General features: G+C 42.1%; 1 protein-coding gene across 5 annotated transcripts in view; it reads left to right on the top strand.

Moving 5' to 3' along the window:
* Positions 1-18,691, top strand: part of scn8aa (sodium channel, voltage gated, type VIII, alpha subunit a) — a 113,959-nt gene extending 95,268 nt beyond the window's left edge. For all 5 annotated transcript variants that reach the window (XM_061986968.2, XM_061986977.2, XM_072914027.1 and 2 more), the window contains 6 exons: positions 2,758-3,042; positions 3,277-3,330; positions 3,405-3,542; positions 3,625-3,729; positions 5,490-5,760; positions 11,629-18,691. In XM_061986968.2, coding sequence (XP_061842952.1) covers positions 2,758-3,042; positions 3,277-3,330; positions 3,405-3,542; positions 3,625-3,729; positions 5,490-5,760; positions 11,629-12,788 — 2,013 coding nt within the window. In that variant the 3' untranslated portion in view covers positions 12,789-18,691. The remainder of the gene's footprint in view (positions 1-2,757; positions 3,043-3,276; positions 3,331-3,404; positions 3,543-3,624; positions 3,730-5,489; positions 5,761-11,628) is intronic.
* The last annotated feature ends 6,873 nt before the right edge of the window (positions 18,692-25,564 follow it).

Here is a 25,564-nt window from a genome sequence, read left to right as displayed (position 1 = left end):
CTGGCGCACATGTGCAGCACAGTGCGGCACCCACCCCACCAGTTCTACACCCTCTTCCTAGTCCTGTACATATCACCCACCCTGCCCTCCACCACCGCTAACTTCACCCGGACCGGCTCGGGTCAGCACACGCTCTCCTGCTTGTCCAGGATCTTTGTGCATCAGGGACTGAGACAGACAAGCACTCTCTCACAGCGTTGTGTTGGCTGTGGGAGTATTTGGTAAACTTCTGCCAGCCTCTCGCACCCATCTGTTTTGTCTATTATTGTCTTTTACGATCTCTCTCAGTTCACTTTCGGGATGCGGGCAGAAGTTAAGCAAATATGCTCAGCTGCCATTTCGCACAAAGCATTGCTGCTGTCATGTCATAGCACCATTTAGCGCAGCATACAGCAGGCTTCCTGTTGCCTTCCATTCCTGCAGGAAGTGAACCCGGAAGGCAACAATAGGCCCAGTTTAGTTCTGGGTCTGAATAGGCCAGCAACCATTGTGTTGTTCCTCTTGAAAAAAATGACAAAGCAGCTGTAGAAGCTGCATGCTATCATCAAGTCTTATTCATGCTAGATATCCAGTGACTAAAATGTGGTGCCGTTGCATATGAGCAGACATTTAAGGCCCTGGATAGGCTTTGTGGATGTTACCTTAACAATACATGAGATTTGGTGTATGACATTGAGTGTCTATAAGAGAGGCGAGGATGGCCCAGTAATCCAAAGGGAAATAGAGAAAAATGATCCTGCTGTATCACAATGTTTATGTCCATCTATAAAGTTACCATTTTGTTTGAACTGTAAAAAAAGCAATGAATAAATGAATGGGGAAGTAGATGAATAGAGAGATGAAAGAGATTCTGGAGAGTTAGAATGATGAGACGTTTGAATGTTGCATTTTGAGACTCAGGTTGCGCAGCTTCAACAGAACATATTGCACAGCTTCATGTGCAATGATTATTATGGGCTGCTCTGGCTTTTGTGCTCTCTTTCTCTTGATGCTGCTTTGAAGCCAGAAATCCTTCCCTTTTTGAGCAATGCATCCAACTGGAATAAAAGCATCCCCCACCATCTTTTGTTGATCAGTTTATCATCAGCAGGGCGTGGTAACTCGCCAAACACATAAGCAGTGATTTTGGTATCGCCTCTTCACTCACTATCTCTCTATCCATATGTTTCTCCATTTATTTATTGATTTGAGCAGTTCTTGAGATTGCCCAGAGCCATGTAACGCATGTTATTTAACTGCCGATGCACATTTTGCATTTTGGAAAGCCATTTTCCCTCTTGCCCGATGCTTTCCGTGCAGCATGGTCTACTGCTTTACTTAAACATCGGAAAGCACTTTCTTTGTAGTTTAAAGCCATTTTCTCAGCAAGTGCAATGGGAATTTAGTGTGCATTCCCAACCAATAATCTGTTAGTATGTTTCCTACAAAGGATGCACACTTTAAATTTGTGTATATTTAAGAGAGGGAATATGGCTCCGCTGAGACATGCATGCTCAGATGTCTGCCTGGGAGCTGCTGGTCGACCTGCCCAATACCACTGATTGTGAACAGTGCAGCCTGTTATCTTACTACTGAGATGGGATTGCTTAAAAAAACATTGATAGCATTTTGGTAAACATTTGTTTTGATGTAATTAACGTAACTAGCCATTAAAAAGATTCATATTGTCGATAATAAGTAAAGTATTAAGAATATTACATTGACTAAGGTGGGGTACTTCATATTGGTATGGCATATCTTAAATGTGGTACAAATATCCATTTTGTGCAAGAGCTCAGCCCAATTATTACAATTGGAATTTAATTTAAACAGACAAAATATGTGACTATTATTTTTAATATTGAAATTGTGTTTGTATATTAGAATTAGAAAGTGTAGAATTAGTTTGAATTATTTCAGGAATAATTAACAATGTTTTTGGAATTAGTATATTTATAGAAATATGTATACATATAACGAATTTAATTGCTAATTCCATAACTTTAATCGTTCAGTTTTCCCCCTGTGTCTGCAAATTAAAAAATATACCATTAAACTAGTAATATATTGTACTTATAATATTATACGTAAACTTTTTTTTTTAATACAATGTGGGTCACTATTTATTTGTCAATTTATTTATTTGTCAAACCAATCAGATTTAGTTTTACTTCAAATTTGCCTTTAAAACATATTTTATATATATATATATATATATATATATATATATATATATATATATATATATATATATATATATATACAGTATATATATCATGTTTTTTTAACAGACTACATGTAAAAAATGTACATCAGATCATAATATGAAGATGTGTAAAAATACATAAAATGCAGAAAAATAACAAAAAAAACAGACATTAACTGTTATATTTGAATATTGTAATTTTTGGCTAGCTGCCTACATGAGTATTCTCACCATGTGTCAAGAGGTCTGATACCATTAAACAAACCATACAATTGAATGATAACGAGAAGTTCTCGTTATCATTCAATTGTATGGTACTGTACTGTTCTCGTCGAGAACAGTACAGTACTGTGTAGTACATATTGGCAACTCGTCCATCTAATTCCTACATTCACATTAGCTTATTCCAGCTAGGTTCAATAATAATAATAATCAAGTTAAATCTATGTTTGTTTTAAAATACAGATTGTAAGGCCATAACATTATGAAGTACTGCAGAAAGCTTGAAATTACATGCGTTTGTTTCCTGGTCCTCACACCGTCCTGTCCTGTCTCCCCTGATTCTGGTCTAGGTGGTAGTCAACGCCTTGGTGGGTGCCATCCCTTCCATTATGAATGTGTTGCTGGTTTGCCTCATCTTTTGGCTGATTTTCAGTATCATGGGGGTCAACCTGTTTGCGGGCAAGTACTACTTCTGTTTCAACGAGACCTCTGAGGAATACTTTCCTGTCGATGTGGTTGACAACAAGACCCAATGCGAAGCCCTCATTGAGCAAAACTTTACTGAGGTCAGATGGAAGAATGTAAAAATTAACTTTGACAACGTGGGCGCCGGCTACCTGGCCTTGCTGCAAGTGGTGGGTTTCACTCTTACCCAGATTTTTTGTTTTCTCTCTGCTCTGATTTGATGTCTTTTCTCATCCGCTGCCACACCTCATTTGCTTTCATTGTGTCTACTCAGTCCTTATATTTCTTTCCATGCTCTAGCTGTACCGCCGGACATGCATCACTCTTGGTTTGAGTTTGGATGTTATTTTGCGTTCCATAGTTTTTTGGGAGTGATTGTGTCTAATGATGTCTGTTTTTCTAAGGCCACATTCAAAGGCTGGATGGACATTATGTATGCCGCTGTGGACTCCAGAGGGGTGTGTTCAGAATAAAACGGTGTTATGTTATTATATATTATTCACATCATTTATAACACAAGCTCCTTTCCAAGGTGGAAGACCAGCCCAAATATGAAGGCAACATCTACATGTACATCTACTTTGTCGTCTTCATCATATTTGGCTCCTTCTTCACCCTCAACCTCTTTATTGGTGTGATCATTGACAACTTCAACCAGCAGAAGAAAAAGATAAGGCTCCTTCAAGTCTAACTTCTTGATTTGAGCATCGGAATACGATTATAACCAAATGATGATGTCGTCTGCCCTGTACTTTGGAGGTCAGGATATCTTCATGACAGAGGAACAGAAGAAGTACTACAACGCCATGAAAAAACTGGGCTCGAAAAAGCCTCAAAAACCCATCCCTCGACCACAGGTGTGTTTTCAGCTCAACGCTTTGAGAGGGACTTTCAATTACGAAAATTGTGTTTTTCTTGCAAAATATTGGTTATTGAGCAACGAGTGTTGCCAACATTGACCGATTAGTATTTTAATATGACATGCAGTATGTAGCCTGGCAATGGAATATTCTCATATTTTACCTGTGTAGTATTGTAGTGGTTTTAGTATAGCTTTTTTTTTCATTTAGCCTTTATTTAACCAGGTAAAAATCTCATTGAGATCAAGGATCTCTTTTCCAAGGGAGACCTGGCCAAGAGGGCAGCAGCAAGGTTACATTAAAAACAGTAAACAACACATAAAACATCACATTTACAACATTAAAACTTGCTCACATGACACATGTGCATACAGACAAGGTAGCCTGCAATCCTTTCACAGAAGCTTTAAACTCATTCAACGTAACAAGGGTTTGAAGTTTAATATTCGATTGTAGGTTATTCCAAGCCTTTGGTGCTGAAAACCTAAATGCTTTCTTGCCCAGTTCAGTTCTTACTTTGGGAACGACAAATTGCAGGACATTCATTGAACGAAGATTGTGACTTCCTTGTTTCTTTGTTAAAAGACTTTTAAATGTATGCATTAATTTACTCACATAAATACATAAATTACAAGTTTTGAGCATGTGTCCTATATAAATTGTATATTGTTGCAAATTCTAAAGTATGTGGTTTTTTTTTTATCTGTGCATCATAGTCTATGGCAGTGGTTCTCAAATGGGGGTACGCGTACCCCTGGGGGTACTTGAAGGTATGCCAAGGGGTACGTGAGATTTTTTTTAAATATTCTAAAAATAGCAACAATTCAAAAATCCTTTATAAATATAAATAAAAACCTATCTTTTTTTTCCAAATAGTTCAAGAAAGACCACTACAAATGAGCAATATTTTGCACTGTTATACAATTTAATAAATCAGAAACTGATAACAGTGCTGTATTTTACTTCTTTATCTCTTTTTTTCAACCAAAAATGCTTTGCTCTGATTAGGGGGTACTTGAATTTAAAAAAAAATTCACAGGGGGTACATCACTGAAAAAAAGGTTGAGAACCACTGGTCTATGGTATTGTATGATTTGTAGGCCCCTTTCAACAGGTACTTTATGAATGTTACTTTACAGAATATGCATTTTATAAATGAATAGTTGAATAGGTGTCCTTTTGAACACCCGGGGTTTGTGAGAGGAGTTGTTTTGATATGTTAGGACTCACGTGTGATGTGCCTTTTGAATATGTTGCTGTTTTATTGGGGAGACGTGGCTCAGTTGGTTGAGCGGCCGTGCCAGCAACTTGAGGGTTCCAGGTTTGATTCCAGCTTCCGCCATCGTGGTCACTGCCGTTGTGTCCTTGGGCAAGACACTTTACCCACCTGCTCCCAAACTGGTTTAAATGTAGCTTAAATGTAGATAATGGATTTCACTATGTAAAACATTTTGAGTTTCTAGCAAAACAGCGCTACATGAACATACTTCAATTCACCTTTATTTAATACTCTTTTGTATACGAGTAAACGTAGTTTTATGAGTTTTCCTTTTTTGTTTTTGTGTTTGTGTTTAGTTTGTTTTCCCCCATGTGTTGTATGTTGTAAGGACAACAGATGGAAATGAGTTATTAGCTAAATTTGGTGCACCAATCAATTACTTCTGACCAATGTATTGTGTGCACTGTGCACAAACTAAATAAAAAAAATGTAAAAAAGCTAAAACTCCTTTTTGTCACCTCTCTCACTCTCCACACAGAACAAGATCCAAGGCATGGTGTTTGACTTTGTCACGCAGCAGGTTTTTGACATCTCCATTATGATCCTCATTTGCCTTAACATGGTCACCATGATGGTCGAAACGGACGACCAGTCGGACGAAACGGAGAATGTCCTCTACTGGGTCAACTTCATCTTCATCGTGGTCTTCACCACAGAGTTCTTGCTCAAGCTCTTTGCTCTTCGCCACTACTACTTCACCAACGGCTGGAATATCTTTGACGTGGTGGTGGTCATCCTGTCCATTGTTGGTGAGTTGGGGGAAGGGAAATACATTTTATGACATCTTCTCAAGGGGCAACACTAGATAAATGAAATGTGGATATACTTTATTCTACTTTTTAGATTTAGTGTCCACTGATCAAAATAAGCCAACACACAACAGCCAATATTGTCATCTTGGAGTGTGTTCCTGTTGGAAAAGTGCCACGCAGCCCAGTTTCTTTAAGGAAGGGGTGATGTTCTTCTTCAAAATTATCCATAATGATAAGGTGGTCATAAGGATCCTAAGACCACGGTGCTACTGTGCATGACTGTAGGCAAGACGCAATTACTGTATCTTGGTACTCACTTGCATTAATCAATCAATCAATGTTTATTTATATAGCCCTAAATCACAAGTGTCTCAAAGGGCTGCACAAGCCATAACGACATCCTCGGTACAGAGCCCACATAAGGGCAAGGAAAACTCACCCCAGTGGGACGTCGATGTGAATGACTTTGAGAAACCTTGGAGAGGATTGCAAATGTGGGTCACCCCCCGCCCCGCCCTAGGGGAGAACGAATGCAATGGATGTCGAGTGGGTCTGACATAATATTGTGAAAGTCCAGTCCATAGTGAATCTAACACAATAGTGAGAGTCCAGTCCATAGTGGGGCCAGCAGGAAACCATCCCGAGCGGAGACGGGTCAGCAGCGCAGAGATGTCCCCAACCGATGCACAGGCGAGCGGTCCACCCCAGGTCCCGACTCTGGACAGCCAGCACTTCATCCATGGCCACCGGACATGTGTCCCCTCCCCTCCACAAACGAGAGGGGGGCAGAAGAGAAAAGAAAAGAAACGGCAGATCAACTGGTCTAAAAAGGGGGTCTATTTAAAGGCTAGAGTATACAAATGAGTTTTAAGATGGGACTTAAATGCTTCTACTGAGGTAGCATCTCTAACTGTTACCGGGAGGGCATTCCACAGTACTGGAGCCCGAATAGGAATCTGGGAATCACTAATAAGCCGGAGTTCTTTGAACGCAGATTTCTTGCCAGAACATATGGTACAATACAATCGGCAAGATAGGCTGGAGCTAGACCGTGTAGTATTTTATACGTAAGTAGTAAATCCTTAAAGTCACATCTTAAGTGCACAGGAAGCCAGTGCAGGTGAGCCAGTATAGGCGTAATATGATCCAACTTTCTTGATCTTGTCAAAAGTCTAGCAGCCGCATTTTGTACCAATTGTAATCTTTTAATGCTAGACATAGGGAGACCCGGAAATAATACGTTACAGTAATCGAGACGAGACGTAACGAACGCATGAATAATGATCTCAGCGTCGCTAGTGGACAAAATGGAACAAATTTTAGCGATATTACGGAGATGAAAGAAGGCCGTTTTAGTAACACTCTTAATGTGTAACTCAAACGAGAGAGTTGGGTCGAAGATAATACCCAGATTCTTTACCGAGTCGCCTTGTGTAATTGTTTGGTTGTCAAATGATAAGGTGGTATTATTAAATAAATGTCGGTGTTTAGCAGGACCGATAATCAGCATTTCCGTTTTCTTGGTGTTGAGTTGCAAAAAGTTAGCGGACATCCATTGTTTAATTTCATTAAGACACGCCTCGAGCTGACTGCAATCTGGCGTGTTGGTCAGCTTTAGGGGCATGTAGAGTTGGGTGTCATCAGCATAACAGTGAACGCTAACACCGTATTTGCGTATGATGTCACCTAGCGGCAGCATGTAGCTTATAAGGAGTGCAGCGCCAAGAACCGAACCCTGGGGAACTCCGCACGTTACCTTAACATATTCCGATGTCACATTATTATGGGAGACGCACTGCATCATGTCAGGAAGATAGGAGTTAATCCAAGACAAGGCTAATAAGTCTGACATACCAATACGTGTTTTGATACGCTCTAATAAAATATTATGATCGACGGTATCAAAAGCAGCGCTAAGATCAAGAAGCAGCAACATAGATGACGCATCAGAATCCATCGTTGGCAATAGATCATTAGTCATTTTTGCGAGGGCTGTCTACGTAGAGTGATTTGCCCTGAAACCGGATTGAAAAGGTTCACAGAGATTGTTAGACACTAAGTGTTCATTTAGCTGCTGTGCAACAATTTTTTCAAGGATTTTCGAAATAAAGGGAAGGTGGGACACCGGCCTGTAGTTTACCATGAGGTCAGGATCGAGGTTAGGTCTTTTGAGCAGAGGATAAATAACCACTTTTTTGAACGCTAGTGGAACAGTGCCAGAGGAAAGTGATACGTTTATAATATTTAGCACTGATGAGGTTGATTGGCAACACTAAATTGGCCCTAGTGTGTGAATGTGAGTGTGAATGTTGTCTGTCTATCTGTGTTGGCCCTGTGATGAGGTGGCGACTTGTCCAGGGTGTACCCCGCCTTCCGCCCGATTGTAGCTGAGATAGGTTCCAGCGCCCCCCGCGACCCCGAAAGGAATAAGCGGTAGAAAATGGATGGATGGATGGACCTAATATTACAAACAGTTCCTTGATAAGTTTCCCAGGAAGTGGGTCAAGTAAACATGTTGTTTGTTTTATCCCACTTACACGCCGTAATAATTCCTCTAATGTTATTTCATCAAAAAGAGAGAGACTATTTTGAAGGGCAGTATCCGTCGTATATACAGTTGTATCTGTGGTAATAGAACCCAGTTGTAGCTGGGATGCGTTGTCTTTAATCTCCTTTCTAATGAGTTAAATTTTCTTATTAAAGAAATTCATAAAGTCATCAGCTGAGTGGGTGGAGCTACTGGGAGGAGTCCCTTGTTGGGTTAGCAATGCTACTGTACTAAACAAAAACTTAGGATCAGTTTTGTTGAGGCGGATGAGATTTGAGTAATATTTAGCTTTAGCTAAGGTAAGCATGCGTTTATAAGTTATTAAACTATCACTCTATGCTTGATGGAAATCCTCAAGTTGAGTCGCGCGCCATTTGCGTTCCAGCTTTCTCCATGATATTTTATGAGCTCTAGTTTCTTCTGTAAACCATGGGGTACGCCTTTTAGGGGCCCTTTTTAGCTTTAGCGGTGCTATACTATCAATGGTTTCGCGCAGGGCGTCATCAAAGTTGTTAGTGAGGTTATCAATAGAGCCCACATAATTTGGGAATGGTGCCATTACCGAAGGCAGTAGGTCAGCAAGAGTCATCGTGTGGCAGCATTAATGTTGCGGCTGCTATAGCAGTTATTATTATTATTAGCTTGTTGACAATGAGTCAGAACTTCAAATTTTATAAGGTAATGATCGGGCATTACTTTAGTATTCGGGAGTATCATAACTTTGGAGGTGGTGACACCCGGGACAAGGACTAGATCTATCGTATTACCGTTGCGATGCGTGGGTTCATTTATTATTTGTGTAAGACCACAGCTATCAATAATAGTCTGGAGCGCCACGCACGGAGGGTCCGATAAGGTATTCATATAGATATTAAAGTCCCCCATTATGATTATATTGTCGGCGTGCGTCACTAGATCAGCAACAAACTCTGAAAATTCACTCATAAAGTCCGAATAGGGCCCTGGGGGGCGGTAGATAACAGCCAGGTCGAGAGGCAGCGGTGTGACAGACCTCATAGTAAGCACCTCAAACGATTTATATTTATTAGTTAGGTTAGGGGTAAGGTTAAAGTTTTCATTGTATATTAGTGCAACCCCCCACCCCTTTTAAAGGGACAGGCAATATGTGCATTCGTATAGTTAGGAGGAGATGCCTCATTTAGCGCAAAAAAATCGTCTGGTTTGAGCCAGGTTTCTCTAAGACCAATGACGTTAAGATTGTTGTCTCTAATGACCTCATTAACTAATAACATTTTGGGAGACAATGATCTTATGTTTAAAAAGCCCATATTATAGGTAGTGGGCTGTTTTGTCATATTTTTGTTGAAATTATCCGTAGTAGCAATATTAATAATGTTGCGTTTATTATGCGTAGTGCACTTTAAATAGTTTCGACCATATCTAGGAATTGATATGACGGGAATTTTCAGATTGTTTGCTTGGTGCTGCGATAAACTGAACACATCATAATTTGCCACCTCAGTAGAATGCATGTCTACCTCTGACACAGTCACAACAGAGAAAACATTATGTGAGTTGTGTATTATTCTAAGAGAATTGCTATGTGCGCAGGGATTATCCAGCCTGGCGCTGGCTAGTTCTAGCTTAACTGACTCCTAACCCGTACTAGCAGACTCTGTAGTTGCCTGTGACTTGTATTGCCAATTATTTAGACAATAATTACTATGTATGGATTCATTTTAAGTGGATAGTAAATCTAAACTGCTATACATGTACACTGATCAGGTGAGTCAAAGTAAGGGGGGTTAGGAAGGATGTTGAACTGGGGCCCCAAGCACGGGGGGAGGCCCTCCTGGTCTTTTGTAAGGTTTGAAGAGTTTTTTTTATGTCATTTGAAATATGTAAGTTATAATAAAACTATGTCATAAATGTTAAGATAGAAAAAAATATGGCTGTGAAAGTTCAATGATAAAGTTGCTTGAATCAAATTAAACTAACAAGACAACCTATCAAACATGTAAAATGGTTCGTTCCGCCTGGATAGGCAAACCCAGCATGAAACACTTCGCTCGACACAGACGTCATAACGTCATCAAAGCTCACCTTTAAGCATTCACGCACAGCACCAACATTTTTGGAACAAGGATGAGGTGACAGAAGAAAGGTAAAAATGATAACAAATCTATGAGTGGCAGCATAGGAGAAAGTTTCACATTTGCATTTCATTGCCAATAACTGTCGCGCGTTCAAGAACCCTCGATTAAAGTTAGAAACAGAGGTGTTACAAGGCACTAATAATAATATAATCATAATATTAAGGATGTTTTTTTTATGATGTGTATTTTCCACTTATGATAATACTTTGTGTATTAGATAATCTGTCAGAGTTTGTAGGTGACGAACCCCAAGATGCAGAGAAGGCGGAAGGCATTGTGCGGGAAAACATGATTTAATGTTCATAAAATAAAGGAAAAAACACAAACCAGGAACTAGGACCAGGAAACAGGATGCCAGGAAAACAGGAACTGGAAGACGAGGAACAAAAAGACAGCAAGCTACAAACATCTACAATAAATAGCTTACCGCTACCGCTTACAGCTACACTGGCATTGACAAGTAGGAATGACACTACAATAATCCAGCAATGACTGGAGGAGAAGGCAGGTTTAAATAGCAGCTGGCTGATTGACACCAGGTGTGGCCAGGTGCCAATCAACCACAGCTGAGGGGACACAGCACTCAGGGAGACAAGTAGGAAATAACCAAAATAAGAGCTCCGACAGGAAATAAAGACAAACAGAGGAAAAACTTAAAACATAACTAAACTGTCAGTGACAAACCTGACATAATCGCTACTTTATAATCATATTTAGGTGAATAATGATTTATAATAATTTAAATTCATATTCTGGCCACTTTATATCTAATTTGTTTGCACCTTTTTTTAAAAACAAAAGAAAAAAATTTTTTTGTCCGGTTTGTTCTAGCCTAGATTTGTTAATCCCATTTTTTGAAGTCAGGAACCTAATGAAGGTTTTTACATGTCTTTTAAAAAGTTGGTTTCAACAAAATCCATGCAATAATTAGGAGCATGTGTGTACGGGGCAGCGACGGCCCTTTAGGAGTCTTGTTTATGGGGGCCCAGAATTTGATGCTACGCCCCGGACACTGACTACTCTAAAGTATATCCACATTTCATTACAATAGTGTTGTCCCTTGAGAACATATGTTGTAATAACAATGCTTGCTTAAGCGTGAAGGTGAACTCACTTTTGATTGGTCAAAAAGGGCTGATCCTGAATAAAATGCACTGGTTGCTGACAGCCAATACTTGTTTCTTATACCCACCCTCACAGGTATGTTCTTGGCCGACCTCATTGAGAAGTACTTTGTATCGCCGACTCTGTTCAGGGTGATCCGGTTGGCTCGTATCGGACGTATCCTGCGTCTCATCAAAGGAGCTAAGGGCATCCGGACTTTACTGTTCGCTCTGATGATGTCACTGCCGGCCTTGTTCAACATCGGCCTCCTACTCTTCCTGGTCATGTTCATTTTCTCCATCTTCGGCATGTCCAACTTTGGTTATGTGAAACACGGAGCCGGCATCGACGACTTATACAACTTTGAGACTTTCGGCAACAGCATGATCATCCTGTTCATGATCACCACGTCGGCCGGCTGGGACGGCTTGCTCCTTCCCATCCTCAACTACCCGCCGGACTGCAACCCCGCCTACGAAAACCCCGGAACGAACGTGAAAGGCAACTGCGGCAACCCTTCGGTGGGAATCTTTTTCTTTGTCATGTACATCATCATTTCATTCCTGATCGTGGTGAACATGTACATTGCCATCATTCTGGAGAACTTCAGCGTGGCCACCGAGGAAAGCGCCGATCCACTTAGCGAGGACGACTTTGAGACGTTCTACGAGATCTGGGAGAAATTTGACCCGACCGCCTCCCAGTTTATCACTTTCGCCAAGCTGCCCGACTTTGCCGACGCCCTGGAACACCCGCTTCGTGTGCCCAAACCTAACACAATAGAGCTGATCGCCATGGACATGCCCATGGTGAGCGGCGATCGCATTCACTGCCTGGACATCTTGTTTGCCTTCACAAAGCGTGTGCTGGGCGACAGTGGTGAGTTGGACATGCTGAGGCAGCAGATGGAGGAGCGTTTTGTGGCAGCCAATCCTTCCAAGGTGTCATACGAGCCCATCACCACCACGCTCCGCCGCAAACAGGAGTACGTCTCCGCCAGAATCATTCAGAACGCCTATCGCGCCCACCTCATCAGGCGCGGCATCATCTTCAAGCGCCATATTTTCACAAACAATAAGCTGGAGAACGGCGGGACCAACCAAGAGCAGAAGGAGAGCACTCCGTCCACGGCCTCGCTCCCCTCCTACGACAGCGTGACTAAACCCGACAAGGAGAAGCAGGACGACAACAAGGACGAGTGGGCCAGGAAAGAGAAGGACAAAAACCAAAAAGACGAGTGGGAATCCAAGTGTTAGGGTTCGGCGACTCTTCCTGTTCAATAAAACACAGCGAGGTGAGACTCTGGAGCCCAAATGTAGAAACAATTTGCAAGTTACAAAACCCAAGAAAGAAACGTTTACAAACTCGTACTGCTGAGGCGACCTGGTCTCTTATGTCATCAAAGACAGCTGAACCAAACACAATCAGTCTGCTGTATAGGGACCAAGTTGGACTATCAGTGTGTTGCCAGTCGCACACATTCCTAGTGGGGACCAACTTGCCAAGGCGCACACACACACACACAAACACACAACAGCAATCCCTGCCACCGCCGAGCGTGAAGAAGCCCCTTCTGCAAAGCTTCCACGCTGCCGGAGCGGACCGTCCCGCTAGAACTGACCCATCAGTCTTAAAGGAAGGTTCCAGAACACAGAGTTAATGGAGAGGAAAATAAAACAAGTTTAGGGGGGGGGGGGGGGGGGGTCAAGGAAACCCAGTACCGTAGACAAAGATTTGTTTTGTTTTGTTCGTGCTGAGTAGACTTGCATCTTTACATCATTTGAGCAGCAAAAAAACCCAGTCCATGTCACAAACCTTTCCATCTCTTTGTTATTCCGACTGAAGACATTTTTGGCGCTCGCACTGACCGACCGACTCAGTTTTGACTTGGGCTGAAGGACCGAGTCCCAGATAAATACTATTGTCCTTGTTCAATGCATAGAAATGACTTGCATGAAGGCATGTTTTGAACAGGAATCACGCATGAGTAATCACAGTCCACCTAATCCTCACAACGCCATGACGGCAATGAGACGTCAAACCATGGTCATTCAGGAATTTCTTTTTGCTGCTCTGCATGTCAAAGTGGAAGAGATGAGAATATCCTCATGTTGAGGATGCACGGATTCGGAGAGCAGGTCTTCCTCAATCCAAATCTGGGGCGTAGGTTCATGTCCTTGTTTACTTTCATCTGTCTTACAGTCTTGAGGATATCAGCCCAATAATTGTTGTCGCCGCTTTTGTTTTGGGCTGGCGGAGGTAAAAAAAAACGTGTTCCATGCAGTAGGTTAGGGATTCATTTCTTTTGTACACTTTGACAAGATATGCATCAGAGCTTCCCAGCGAACGAGTGCTTTTTGGGACAGTTTGGAGTCTCTCTGATGTCCCTTGTGATGCAATCATCCTCAGAAAAGGCTTTTTTTTAGCGAGAGTGACACGGCGCGTCTGGGGTTAGCGGCCAGTTATCCCGAGGACTCGCCTTGTCGTGCCTATAGCGTCAATGCAGAAGGGGGGAAAGCGCACCAAAGGGCTTGTGGTTTCTAGATCTAAAAAAAAAAGGGTTTTGTCTGCGGTCGCCGCTCGGTCACAGAATCAACGTCCGACTGCCATGAGAGGAAGGAGGAGACTTTGGGGAAAAGTCAGTGTATCATTGTGCTTTTGTGAGACCCTCTTTTCACACAAGTATATCACACGCTTCCAATTTGTTAGGCCGACACAAACAAGGTGAAACATCAGCAGGCCTCACATTGATGCAGCTATGGTGTGAAAAACAACAAAAAAGATGAAGTCATGTGAGGCTTTGTCAATCCAGCTGCCTCCTTTAGGTGTTCCTGCCATTCCTTTTCTACACTTGGAGTCGATGGTCCTATATTTCTAAGCGGATGAGGCGGACGTTTCTCCGGTCATCCCGCCGTCGCACCACTGATGCCATTTGGTGTGTTTAACACTGCCTGGACCCCGACCCCCCGACCCCCTCCCTTTTTTGTGTGTGCCATGAACCCAGGTCTGTTTACAATAAGAGCAGATTTGGCTGCTGCACACTGAAACCAAATGCATTCCCCACCAGAACCGTCGCAGGAGCGAGCGGCGTCGTCCGAAACTCAAGCGTGCTCGTTCCGGATGTGAGCCTTCCCGAGGACTCATCCATTCCCGCTGGAAGGAACAACAAAGACAAAAAAAAAAACCCACACCGATGTACAGTACAGTACAGTACAGTACAGTGCAGTATAGTGCAGGCTACCATGCAAATGGCACAATGGCTGACAGAGAACGACCTTTTTGAGAGAAACTATAAATAGTGTACCATATGATTTTATTTTACCGGCATGCTTTGTTGTGTTTTTTTGTAAATAAGGAATTTTAAAAATGTTACTACTACTAATCAAAGAAAGAACAAAAACAAAAAGAATAACAATAATAGAATGGCTTCCAGCTATGCCCTTTGTCACATTTGTTACCTTTTGGATTTTTTGACACACTTTTCACTTTGTTGACGAATATTGAATGATATATATATATACACAGTATATATATGTATATACATATATGTTTGTATGTATATACATATATAGATATCGATAGATATAGATAGATAGTATATAATACAAAAGATCTATACATGTATGTCTATATGTATTTACATAAAACAGAAGAACACTGTCACATTTGATTTATGTGCAACACGTTCAGTGGATGTCTAAAGAGCACCCGTCAATGTTGGTATGTGTGTGTGTGTGCGTGTGTGTGTATGGGGTGGGGTACCAGCTTAAATGTGATGTCAATGGAGCTGCTTGCCATGGATTGTAGCCTGATGATGACGACAAGGATAATGTTTCCAGCACGTCTCACCTTCACCGTCAGTTTACAGGACACACACATGCACATGCACGCATACACACACTGCCCTTCTCTACCAGCTCTTCCTGAAGGACATCAGCTGACTCCCTGCCCTACCACCTTTCCTGCCCACCACCACATCAGTGCCATTACAGCTCACATTCCCCCGTCTTCTCATCCTCATCTTTTTCCTTTTTCTTCTTCTTCTTCTTCTTCTTCTAGTGTTCCACTCGATGGCTTGTGCCTTTTTTTCTGCAGATTTGGACACCACAAAAAAAACGAAAGAAAAAAATGATACTTATGTTTGGGAGTTAGGGTTCGTGGGTGAGCACAACGTTAATCAGGGATGCGGAGTCATCAAAAATACTGCCAGAGGATGTTGGCAACACCTCATTTTGTGTCCATATTCAACTGTGTGTAAAGTGAACTGAAAACTCAAAACTGTCCTGTACTACTTCTTTTATAATGCAATGTGTGTAAGTGTGTGTGAGTGTGTGCGTGTGTGTGAATGTGTGTCACCCACTTGGCTTGTGAAAAAGCAGCTTGCCTTCTATACTTCTTTTTCGGTTCCTATATATTTACGTTATCCATCTGAAATTTATTTTTGTATCGATATTTGACGATAAGACTCGTTAGTTTTTTTTTTAAAGCATGGTTTAATTATTAATTTTTTTTCGTTGAAAAATTAAAAGTGCTTTTCAAACTGTTATCATTTGACACAGTGATTTGAAAAAAAAGAAAAAGAAAAAAGATATACAGTACCATATGCTGGTGTGTTGCACAACCACTTGGACTCCTGGCAAGAATATATGAAAGATTGTCTTCATTTGAGCACGAACCTTTTTATTACCAATAAAGCAGCCTTCCAGTTACCACGGTCTGCTGGTTTCTTATGGATTCTTTAAGGACATCTTGCTGTGGACCATGCAGGGACAGGCAGTCAGGTTCATGGCTGGTGAGGCACTGACTTGTTTCACCCTCAGGCCCTGCGATGAGGTGGCGACTTGTCCAGGGTGTACCCCGCCTTCCGCCCGATTGCACCTGGGATAGACTCAAGCACCCCCGCGACCCTAAGAGGGACAAAAAACGGATGTAAGGATGTGATATTTTTTTATTATTATTAGTTTGACATTTTGAAAGCCTTTATATCAAATGATGTCACAGTTATCAATCCGTATAAATTTGCATACAATGAAGGATTTTTCTCTTTTAAAACCTGTGACATTATCTGATTCTAAAGGGACATAATAAATTCCCATTTTTTCTGATATTTTTTGGTTTGGGACTGAAGTTTATTTTTAAAAAACTGAGCAAAAAAGGGAAACGTTTTAAAAATTAAAAGAGTTTTAGGCTTTCCTTGGCTTTGAAGACAATCAAAATCCAGAGTCTAACTTTAAATCCTTGCGCTCTAATCAATGTATCCAGAAACACTTTGTTGCACTAAGTTTGTCATGTGAGCAAGTTTTAATGTTGTAAATGTGATATTTTATGTGTTGTTTACTGTTTTTAATGTAACCTTGCTGCTGCCCTCTTGGCCAGGTCTTCCTTGAAAAAGAGATCTTTGATCTCAATGGGATTTTTTTTGCCTGGTTAAATAAAGGCTAAATGAAAATAAAATAATTTATTTTAGTCCCCCCCCCCCCCCCCCTACGCCCTCCCCCATTCCCCTGCAGTTCATCGTCCGATTAGCAGGAAAAATGATGTCACACTTGTGGCAGAAACTGAGAACCACAAAGCCAACTGGAGACTATAAGAGGTGCGTTCACACTTGTCATGTTTGGTTCGGGTTGAAAGACCTCCGAAGTATTCCATCATATTTTGTTTATTTCTTTCTTTAATTCATTGAAAATCCTCCACTTCCCTCTTCTCAGCACTGTCAATTTCCCTGGTTGGAAAACAAAATTATGTCCATCTTTAGCTATGAACTAATGCTACACTGCAAATTGTTTGCCACTTGCTAAGATTTAAAATTGTATTTCTAGGAATGTCCATAGTTTTAAAAGCTATTTACTTATTTTAGTCATTGACTTTACATCATAATCCTAATGAATACTTGTATTTTGTCTATTATAGATTAAAAGTAGAGGAGTTCAAGTACCTCGGAGTCTTGTTCACGAGTAAGGGAAGAGTAGATCGGTGCGGCGTCTTCAGTAATGCGGACGCTGTATCGATCCGTTGTGGTGAAGAAGGAGCTGAGCCGGAAGGCAAAGCTCTCAATTTACCAGTCGATCTACGTTCCCATCCTCACCTATGGCCATGAGCTTTGTGTTACCGAAAGGACAAGATCACGGGTACAAGCGGCCAGAAGGAGTTTCCTCTGCAGGGGGGTGAGGCTCTCCCTTAGAGATAGGGTGAGAAGCTCTGCCATCCTGGAGGAGCTCAAAGTAAAGCTGCTGCTCCTCCACATCGAGAGGAGCCAGATGAGGTGGTTCGTTCGGACATCTGATCAGGATGCCACCCGAAAGCCTCCCTAGGGTCCGATCGGTAGGAGGCTACAGGAAAGACCCAGGACATGTTGGGAAGACTATGTCTCCCGGCTGGCCTGGGAACGCCTCGGGATGCCCCGGGAGAAGCTGGATGAAGTGGCTGAGGAGAGGGAAGTCTTGGCTTCTCTACTTAGGCTGCTGGCCCCCGCTACCCGACCTCGGATAAGCGGAAGAAAATGGATGGATGAATAGATTAAAAATGATCAAATTGATAAATGACCATTCAGACTAGATATTTTGGTTTTCCCCAGAGAAAGTCATGTTTGAATATCCTGCAACATCCCGAGGATGCTTAATTTAAGAATCACAAGTTGAATAACGCTTGTTTTCAGAATAAAATACCCATTTCTAAGTCCTGCTATTTTCTAGATATGCAAATCTTAATTTCTCATCAAGTACAACTAACTAGCTGCATCACATGGACAGATAATTTCACTAGTTTTTAGTATTTTTTCCCCCTAAAATTTAATATTTCTATCTTCTGTTTTGTCAACTTTTTGAAATGCAGCATGTAAGACCAGATGTTTGGGGCGGATCTTACGAGGTTCACTGTGACATTTACTGTACACCAAACAATGTAACTCAAATTTTTGCTTGCAGTTTAAAGCCCAACAATTTGCCAAGAGACAGCTCTTCTCTCAAAACTATCCTAAATTGCGGTACCACTGTGTCCCACATCTGCGGTCCCCTCCAAGGTTTCTCATTGCATCCCATTGGGTTGAGTTTTTTCTTGCCCTGATGTGGGATCTGAGCCGAGGATGTTGTTGTGGCTTGTGCAGCCCTTTGAGACACTTGTGATTTAGGGCTATATAAATAAACTTTAATTGATTGATTGACACATGTAATATGTGGTGTCCTTACATATATGTTCTTTACTGCATGGATGCATGGCTCCTTTGAGTTCTCTTTCAAATTTTCCCCAGTGGTCACAAACACTTAACTTGTTGTCACGGCCCAGGCGTACACGTATGCGGTGCGCTGGGCGCACCTCCAGGTGCGTGCCAGTTTGGCTTCGGCAATCAGCTGCAATTAATCGCCGGCAATCAACACACCTGAAGCTGATGATGAGACCTGCCTTCATAAGCCAGCACAACCTGCTATCCCGCGCCAGAACGTAGTTTCCTGTTCAGTACAGTAAGCCGATACGTCAAGCTCTATGCGCACTCTTTTGCTCTGTTTCTTCCCCTTCGTGTTCAATTGTCTCGTGTCCTCCTTGTTGCCTCCCTGCAGCCTGCCTTCGTTCCCTCGTCACGAGCTGTGTATCTTGTCTCCCCGCATTCCTTTTGGTTCCCTGGCTGCTTCTTGGATCTCGACCTCCCGCCTGGACACGGACTTTGACGCCTCACTCCTCCCCTCGACCCCACGTCTTAGACTTAGAAAATCTTTATTGTCCCTGAGGGGCAGTAGTCATTAAAAACAAGGTACAACAGTACAAACAAGGTACAAATACATAACATACATACAACATACACACCATCATGAAAGCATTGAGCTAAAAACTAAAAAACATTTGTAATACAATAAAAACTAATCATCACACGTCGCTTCCCACTAAAGTGACTGTGCATAGCAGCTAAGCTTGTTTAAGAAGCTCATTAATAAAGTCAACAGCTGAGGGAACAAAGGATTTTGTGTATCTGTTGTTTTTGGCCTTCCTATTACTCGGGGCGTACCTGCTTCCTGAGGGCTAGAGTCTAAACTCTGAGAAGAGAGGGTGCTGAGGGTTGACCAGAATGGCCTTTGCCTTCTGGATGACTCTGGCCTGATAGATCTGGTTCAGGGGGTTCAAGGTAGCGTCTATGGTCTTTTGGCACACCTTGATTATACCACCTAGTCTGTTTTTTTTGGCCATACTGAGGTTACCAAACCAGGAAGTGAAAGAATAAGTTCAAATAGACTCGATACAAGATGAATAGAACATCCTCATCAGTGTCCTATCAACCTGAAAGCCCCTCAGTTTCCTCAAGAAAAACAGCCTCTGATTAGCCTTCTTGCAAATACGGTCAGTGTTGGCGTCAAAGGTCAGTTTATTGTCTAAAATTGTACCTAGATACTTGTATTCAATGCTCACGGACCTCCGAGCCAGCCCTGCCCCTTTAGGACTTCCACCTGTCACTCAACACTACGGGAAACACACAACAGTTAATTCCCACACATAGTCGCACACCACACACATAGTGTGGATTCATTACACGTCACATTTTCCTTGTAAATGTTATATATATATTAGAGGTGTCCGATAATATCGGCAGGCCGATATTATCGGCCGAAAAATGCTTTAAAATGTAATATCGGAAATTATCGGTATCGGTTTTTTATTATCGGTATCGTTTTTGTTTAATTTTTTAATATTAAATCAACATAAAAAACACAAGATACACTTACAATTAGTGCACCAACCCAAAAAACCTCCCTCCCCCATTCACACTCATTCACACAAAAGGGTTGTTTCTTTCTGTTATTCATACTCTGGTTCCTACATTATATATCAATATATATCAATACAGTCTGCAAGGGATACAGTCCGTAAGCACACATGATTGTGCGTGCTGCTGGTCCACTAATAGTACTAACCTTTAACAGTTAATTTGACTAATTTTCATTAATTACTAGTTTCAATGTAACTGTTTTTATATTGTTTTACTTTCTTTTTTATTCAAGAAAATGTTTTTAATTTATTTATCTTATTTTATTTTATTAATTTTTGAAAAAAGGACCTTATCTTCACCATACCTGGTTGTCCAAATTAGGCATAATAATGTGTTAATTCCACGACTGCATATATCGGTTGATATCGGTATCGGTTGATATCTGTATCGGTAATTAAAGAGTTGGACAATATCGGAATATCGGATATCGGCAAAAAGCCATTATCGGACATCCCTAATATATATATATATATATATATATATATATATATATATATATATATATATATATATATATATATATATATATATATATATATATATATTAATAAATATATATATATATATATATATATTAATAAATACAGTTAAACGACGTCCCTCCTGTCTGTGCCGTCCTCTTCCCCTGTACAACCAGAACACTTGTGAGGATGCGAAGCGGCTCACCTAAAACATCCCGCGGGGACGCAAGCTGAGTGCTATTGTGGTTAACATGCTTGCGAAAAAAGCATCACTTTCTCCCGTGTAACGTCTTCATTGAACTTGTTAAAAGGTCCGTGTGTTAACATGCACAAAATGGCTCCATTATTATTTCTATGCAGTCCATCTGCACTCTTTGTTTGTGTTCCTAAAGTGAACACTGTGCCCTGCAGTCCTGGCAGTGCATGTGGAAATAGTAACCTGGAAACATTCTTCCTGTTAATATTCATTCAGTATACTAAACCCCCTCACCCCTCACCTCTGACCCCCCTACCACTTTGACTGGCTGTGTGTGTGTGTGAGAGAGAGAGAGAGAGAGAGGGAGAGAGAGAGAGCGCAATGAAGTGAGGTGGGGAGGGAAGGAAGGAAGGAAGAATTGATTATGGAAGGAAGGAAGGAAGGAAGGAAAGATGGATTATGGAAGGAAGAAAGGAAGGAAGGATGGATTAAGGAAAGAAGGATGGATCAAGGAAGGAAGGATTATGGAACAAATGAAGGAAGAAAGAAAGGAAGGATGGATTAAGGAATGAAGGATGGATTAAAGAAGGAAGGAAGGAAGGAAGGAAGGAAGGAAGGTTGGATGGATTAAGGAAGGAAGGAAGGAAGGATTATGGAAGAAAGAAAAGAAGGAAGGAAGGAAGAAAGGAAGGAAGGATGGATTATGGAAGGAAGGAAGGAAGGAAGGAAGGAAGGAAGGAAAGATGGATTATGTAAGGAAGGAAGGAAGGAAGGAATGATATATTATGGAAGGAAGAAAGGAAGGAAGGAAGAATGGATTAAGGAAGGAAGGAAGGAAGGAAGGAAGGAAAGAAGGAAGGAAGGATTATGGAAGGAAGGAAAGATGGATCGATTATGGAAGGATGGAAGGTAGGAAAAATGGATTAAGGAAGGAAGGAAGGAAGGATTATGGAAGGAAAGAAGGAAGGAAGGATGGTTTATGGAAGGAAGGAAGAAAGGAAGGAAGGATTGTGGAAGGAAAGATGGATTATGGAAGGAAGGAAGGAAGGAAGGACTAAAGAAGGAAGGAAGGAAGGAAGGAAAAGGGAGGTGCTGGAGGACTGCAGTGCAGATAAATGAATGCAGCAGTCAAGGCTGAGTCAGCAGCAACACTCCCAGTTTGCTCCTGGAGATGACACTCGGATCACATTCTGGAACGTTCCACACAATGATGCTTGGTGGTGAGCAACATCCGAGACAGCGACGATGGCGCTGACGTCATGCAGCACGTGCGGGGGGGACGTCTACCCGGGATGGAGTGTCTGAGCTCCGGTGTGAAGCTTCGAGTCCTCCGCGGAGAGAGAGAAAAAAAGGTGTTCGACCTAATTCATGGCGAGCCACACCTTCACCCCACTCCTTGCCCTCCTCCTCCCACGTAGTCATGCATGTTTCCCCCCTGAGCAGCATGCTGCCACGGAGCATGTGTTTCCTCTGTGGGTGCACATGAATGGAACCTAAATATAACATGTTTATCATCATTGCTCTTATGAGGCTCCTTCTTCCCACGCAAACAACCCCACTAAATGCCTAAAATGATATTGTTGCATAACCTTATTGTGCAACAGTGTTAAGTGTGGCTACAACTGCACAAGGTAACAAAGCAGATGCCTTCACAACGACTGTCTTTTTTTTTTTTTTTTTTTTTTTTTTTTTTTTTTTTGCTTAACGACAGCGCTCTCGTGTGGTCAAACGTGTGCACAACAACAATCAAATGAGAGCCATTGCGTTACCAAACTAATATTGCTCAGGTGTGAATGGCTTAGAGCAGGTGTGTCAAACTCATTTTAGATGGGGGGCCAAATGGAGAAAAATCTACTCCCAAGTGGGCCGGACTGGTAAAATCACGGCAGGATAACTTCAAAATAAAGACAACTTCAGATTGTTTTTTTTGTTTAAAAATAGAACAAGCACATTCTGAAAATGTAAAAATCATAATGTTGTTGTTTTTTTTTCCACTTACATGTTGCGGTTAATAGTATTCTATCTTTATTTGTCGTTATTTATATTTTCTGAATAAATTATGTGATAATGTTCATCAGTCAACGCATTGGTGTTAATTTTCAATCTATCAAGATAAACAAATAATATCAAAATCAAATTACAGGACGTTATTTATGTAGTTTGATCATTTTCCTTGACTGGTGCACTAACATGTGTTTTTTTTTTTTTTTTTTTTTTTTTTTACAAATGTAGCATAATATACAAAGATACAAAGAATTGCTATTGCGACATCTAGTGGACGCATTTAGAAGAGCAGTTCATCTTTCATTCAAAAATTTCGGCTCATTTTTATACTGAGAAAACTCATCCCGCGGGCAGCATCAAACCATACGTTTGACACCCCTGGCTTAGAGGTAATAATATTTTTGTGCGTGGAGTTGCGTTTTTAGCAATGCTTAAGGGTGGTAAAGGCTCAATGATAAATTAAATACAAACGCAGCCACTTGAAAATATTTTATTTTGATATATTAGCATTGAAAATAACATATAAAATAATAAAAAAACAAACAAAAAAAAAAAAAGCATGTCATAGCTTTTTACAATGCGTCCAAAAAGTATCATTTATGTTAAATTGTTTTTTTGTTTTTTTTATTATTATTGCAGCTGAGGTTATTTCATTTACATAAAAAAGAATGAAACAAAAATATTTGTAATATATTTTACAAGTTAAAATTTTAAAATGAATGTATCCATCCATCCATCTTCAACCGCTTATCCGGAAACAGTTCCAGCAGAGACCCCCAGATTTCCCTCTCCAGAGCAACATTAGCAACTTCCTCCTGGGGAATGCCGAAGCGTTCCCAGGCCAGAGAGGAGATGTGATCCCCCATCTGGTCCTTGGCCTGCCGCGGGGTCTCCTCCCAGTGGGACGTGCCACAAGGACCTCCCGAGGGAGACGCTCGTGAGGCATCCGCACGAGATGCCCGAACCACCTAAGCTGGCTCTTTTCCAAGCGAAGGAGCAGTGGCTCTACTCCGAGTCTCTCTCGGATGACTGAACTTCTCACCCTATCTCTAAGGGAGGTATCTGCCAGTCACCCTTTCTGAGGAAACTCATTTCGGCCGCTTGTATCCGCGATCTTTTTCTTTCGGTCATGACCCACACTTCATGACCATAGGTGAGAGTAGGAATGTAGATAGCTCAGTAGACCGAGAGCTTTGCCTTCTGGCTCAGCTCTCGTTTCGTCACAACAGTGCGGCAGAGAGACTGCAATACTGCCCCAGCTGCTCCGATTCTCCGGCTGATTTCCTTCTCCATCTTTCCCTCACTTGTGAACAAGACCCCGAGATACTTAAACTCCCCCACCTGGGACAGAGTCTTGTCCTCTACCTGGACTGTACAAATCATCGGTTTCCTGCTGAGAACAATGGCCTCAGATTTGGAGATGCTGATCCTCATTCCAGCCGCTGAACACTAGGCTGCGAACCAATCCAGTGAGAGCTGAAGGTCACGAACCGATGGTGCCATCAGGACCACATCATCTGCAAACAGCAGTGACGCAATCTTTAGCCCCCCGAGACGTATACCCTCTCCGCCTTGGTCACGACTCTGCCTAGAAATCCTGTCCATGAAAATCACAAACAGGATAGGTGACAGAGCGCAGCCCTGGCAGAGACCAACCCCTACTGAAAACTGATCCGACTTACATGTAAGCACCCGGACACAACTCTCGCTTTGGTTGTACAGAGATTGGATGGCCCTCAGCAGGGTTCCCCTCACCCCGTACTCTCTCAGCACCTCGCACAAGATCTCCCGGGGGACCCGGTCATACGCCTTCTCCAAATCCACAAAGCACATGTAGACTGGATAGGCATACTCCCAGGCCTTCTCCAGGATTTCCGCAAGAGTAAAGAGCTGGTCAGTTGTTCCACGACCAGGACGGAATCCACATTGCTCCTCTTGAATCTGAGGTTAGACTATCGGCCAGACCCTCCTTTCCAGTACCTTGACGTAAACTTTCCCAGGGAGGCTGAGTAGTGTAATACCCCTGTAATTAGCACACACCCTCTGGTCCCCCTTTTTGAAAAGAGGAACCACCACCCCAGTCTGCCACTCCCTCGGCACTGTCCCAGACTTCCACGCAATGTTGAAAAGGCGTATCAACCAAGACAGCCCCTTAACACCAAGAGCCTTCCGCATTTCTGGACGGATCTCGTCCACCCCGGAGCTTTGCCACTGTGGAGTTGTCTAACTACCTCAGTGACTTCACTCCGAGAGATCGACGTCAACCCCCCATCATCCTCAGGCTTTGCTCCTGTCAGAGAGGGTGTGTCTGATGTAGTTGGATTTAGGAGTTCCTCAAAGTGCTCTTTCCAACGCCCTACGACTTCCTCACTTGAAGTTAGCAGAATCCCATCCTTGCTGTACACAGCTTGGATGGTTCCCTGCTTCCCCCGCCTGAGGTGCCATGTGGTCTTCCAGAACAGCTTTGGTGCCGCCCGATAGTCCTTCTCCATGGATTCCCCGAACTGCTCCCACATCCTTTGCTTAGCCTCGTCCATAGCCACGGCCGCTGCCCTTCGGGCCCGTCGGTACCTTACAACTGCCTCCGGAGTCCCCTGGTATAACATACTGGGACTCCTT

The sequence above is a fragment of the Nerophis lumbriciformis genome, linkage group LG01 (assembly GCF_033978685.3).
Source record: "Nerophis lumbriciformis linkage group LG01, RoL_Nlum_v2.1, whole genome shotgun sequence".
In the NCBI taxonomy this organism is placed as follows: domain Eukaryota; kingdom Metazoa; phylum Chordata; class Actinopteri; order Syngnathiformes; family Syngnathidae; genus Nerophis; species Nerophis lumbriciformis.
Note: the sequence above shows the minus strand (reverse complement) of the source record. Positions and strands in the feature narration are given on the sequence as shown.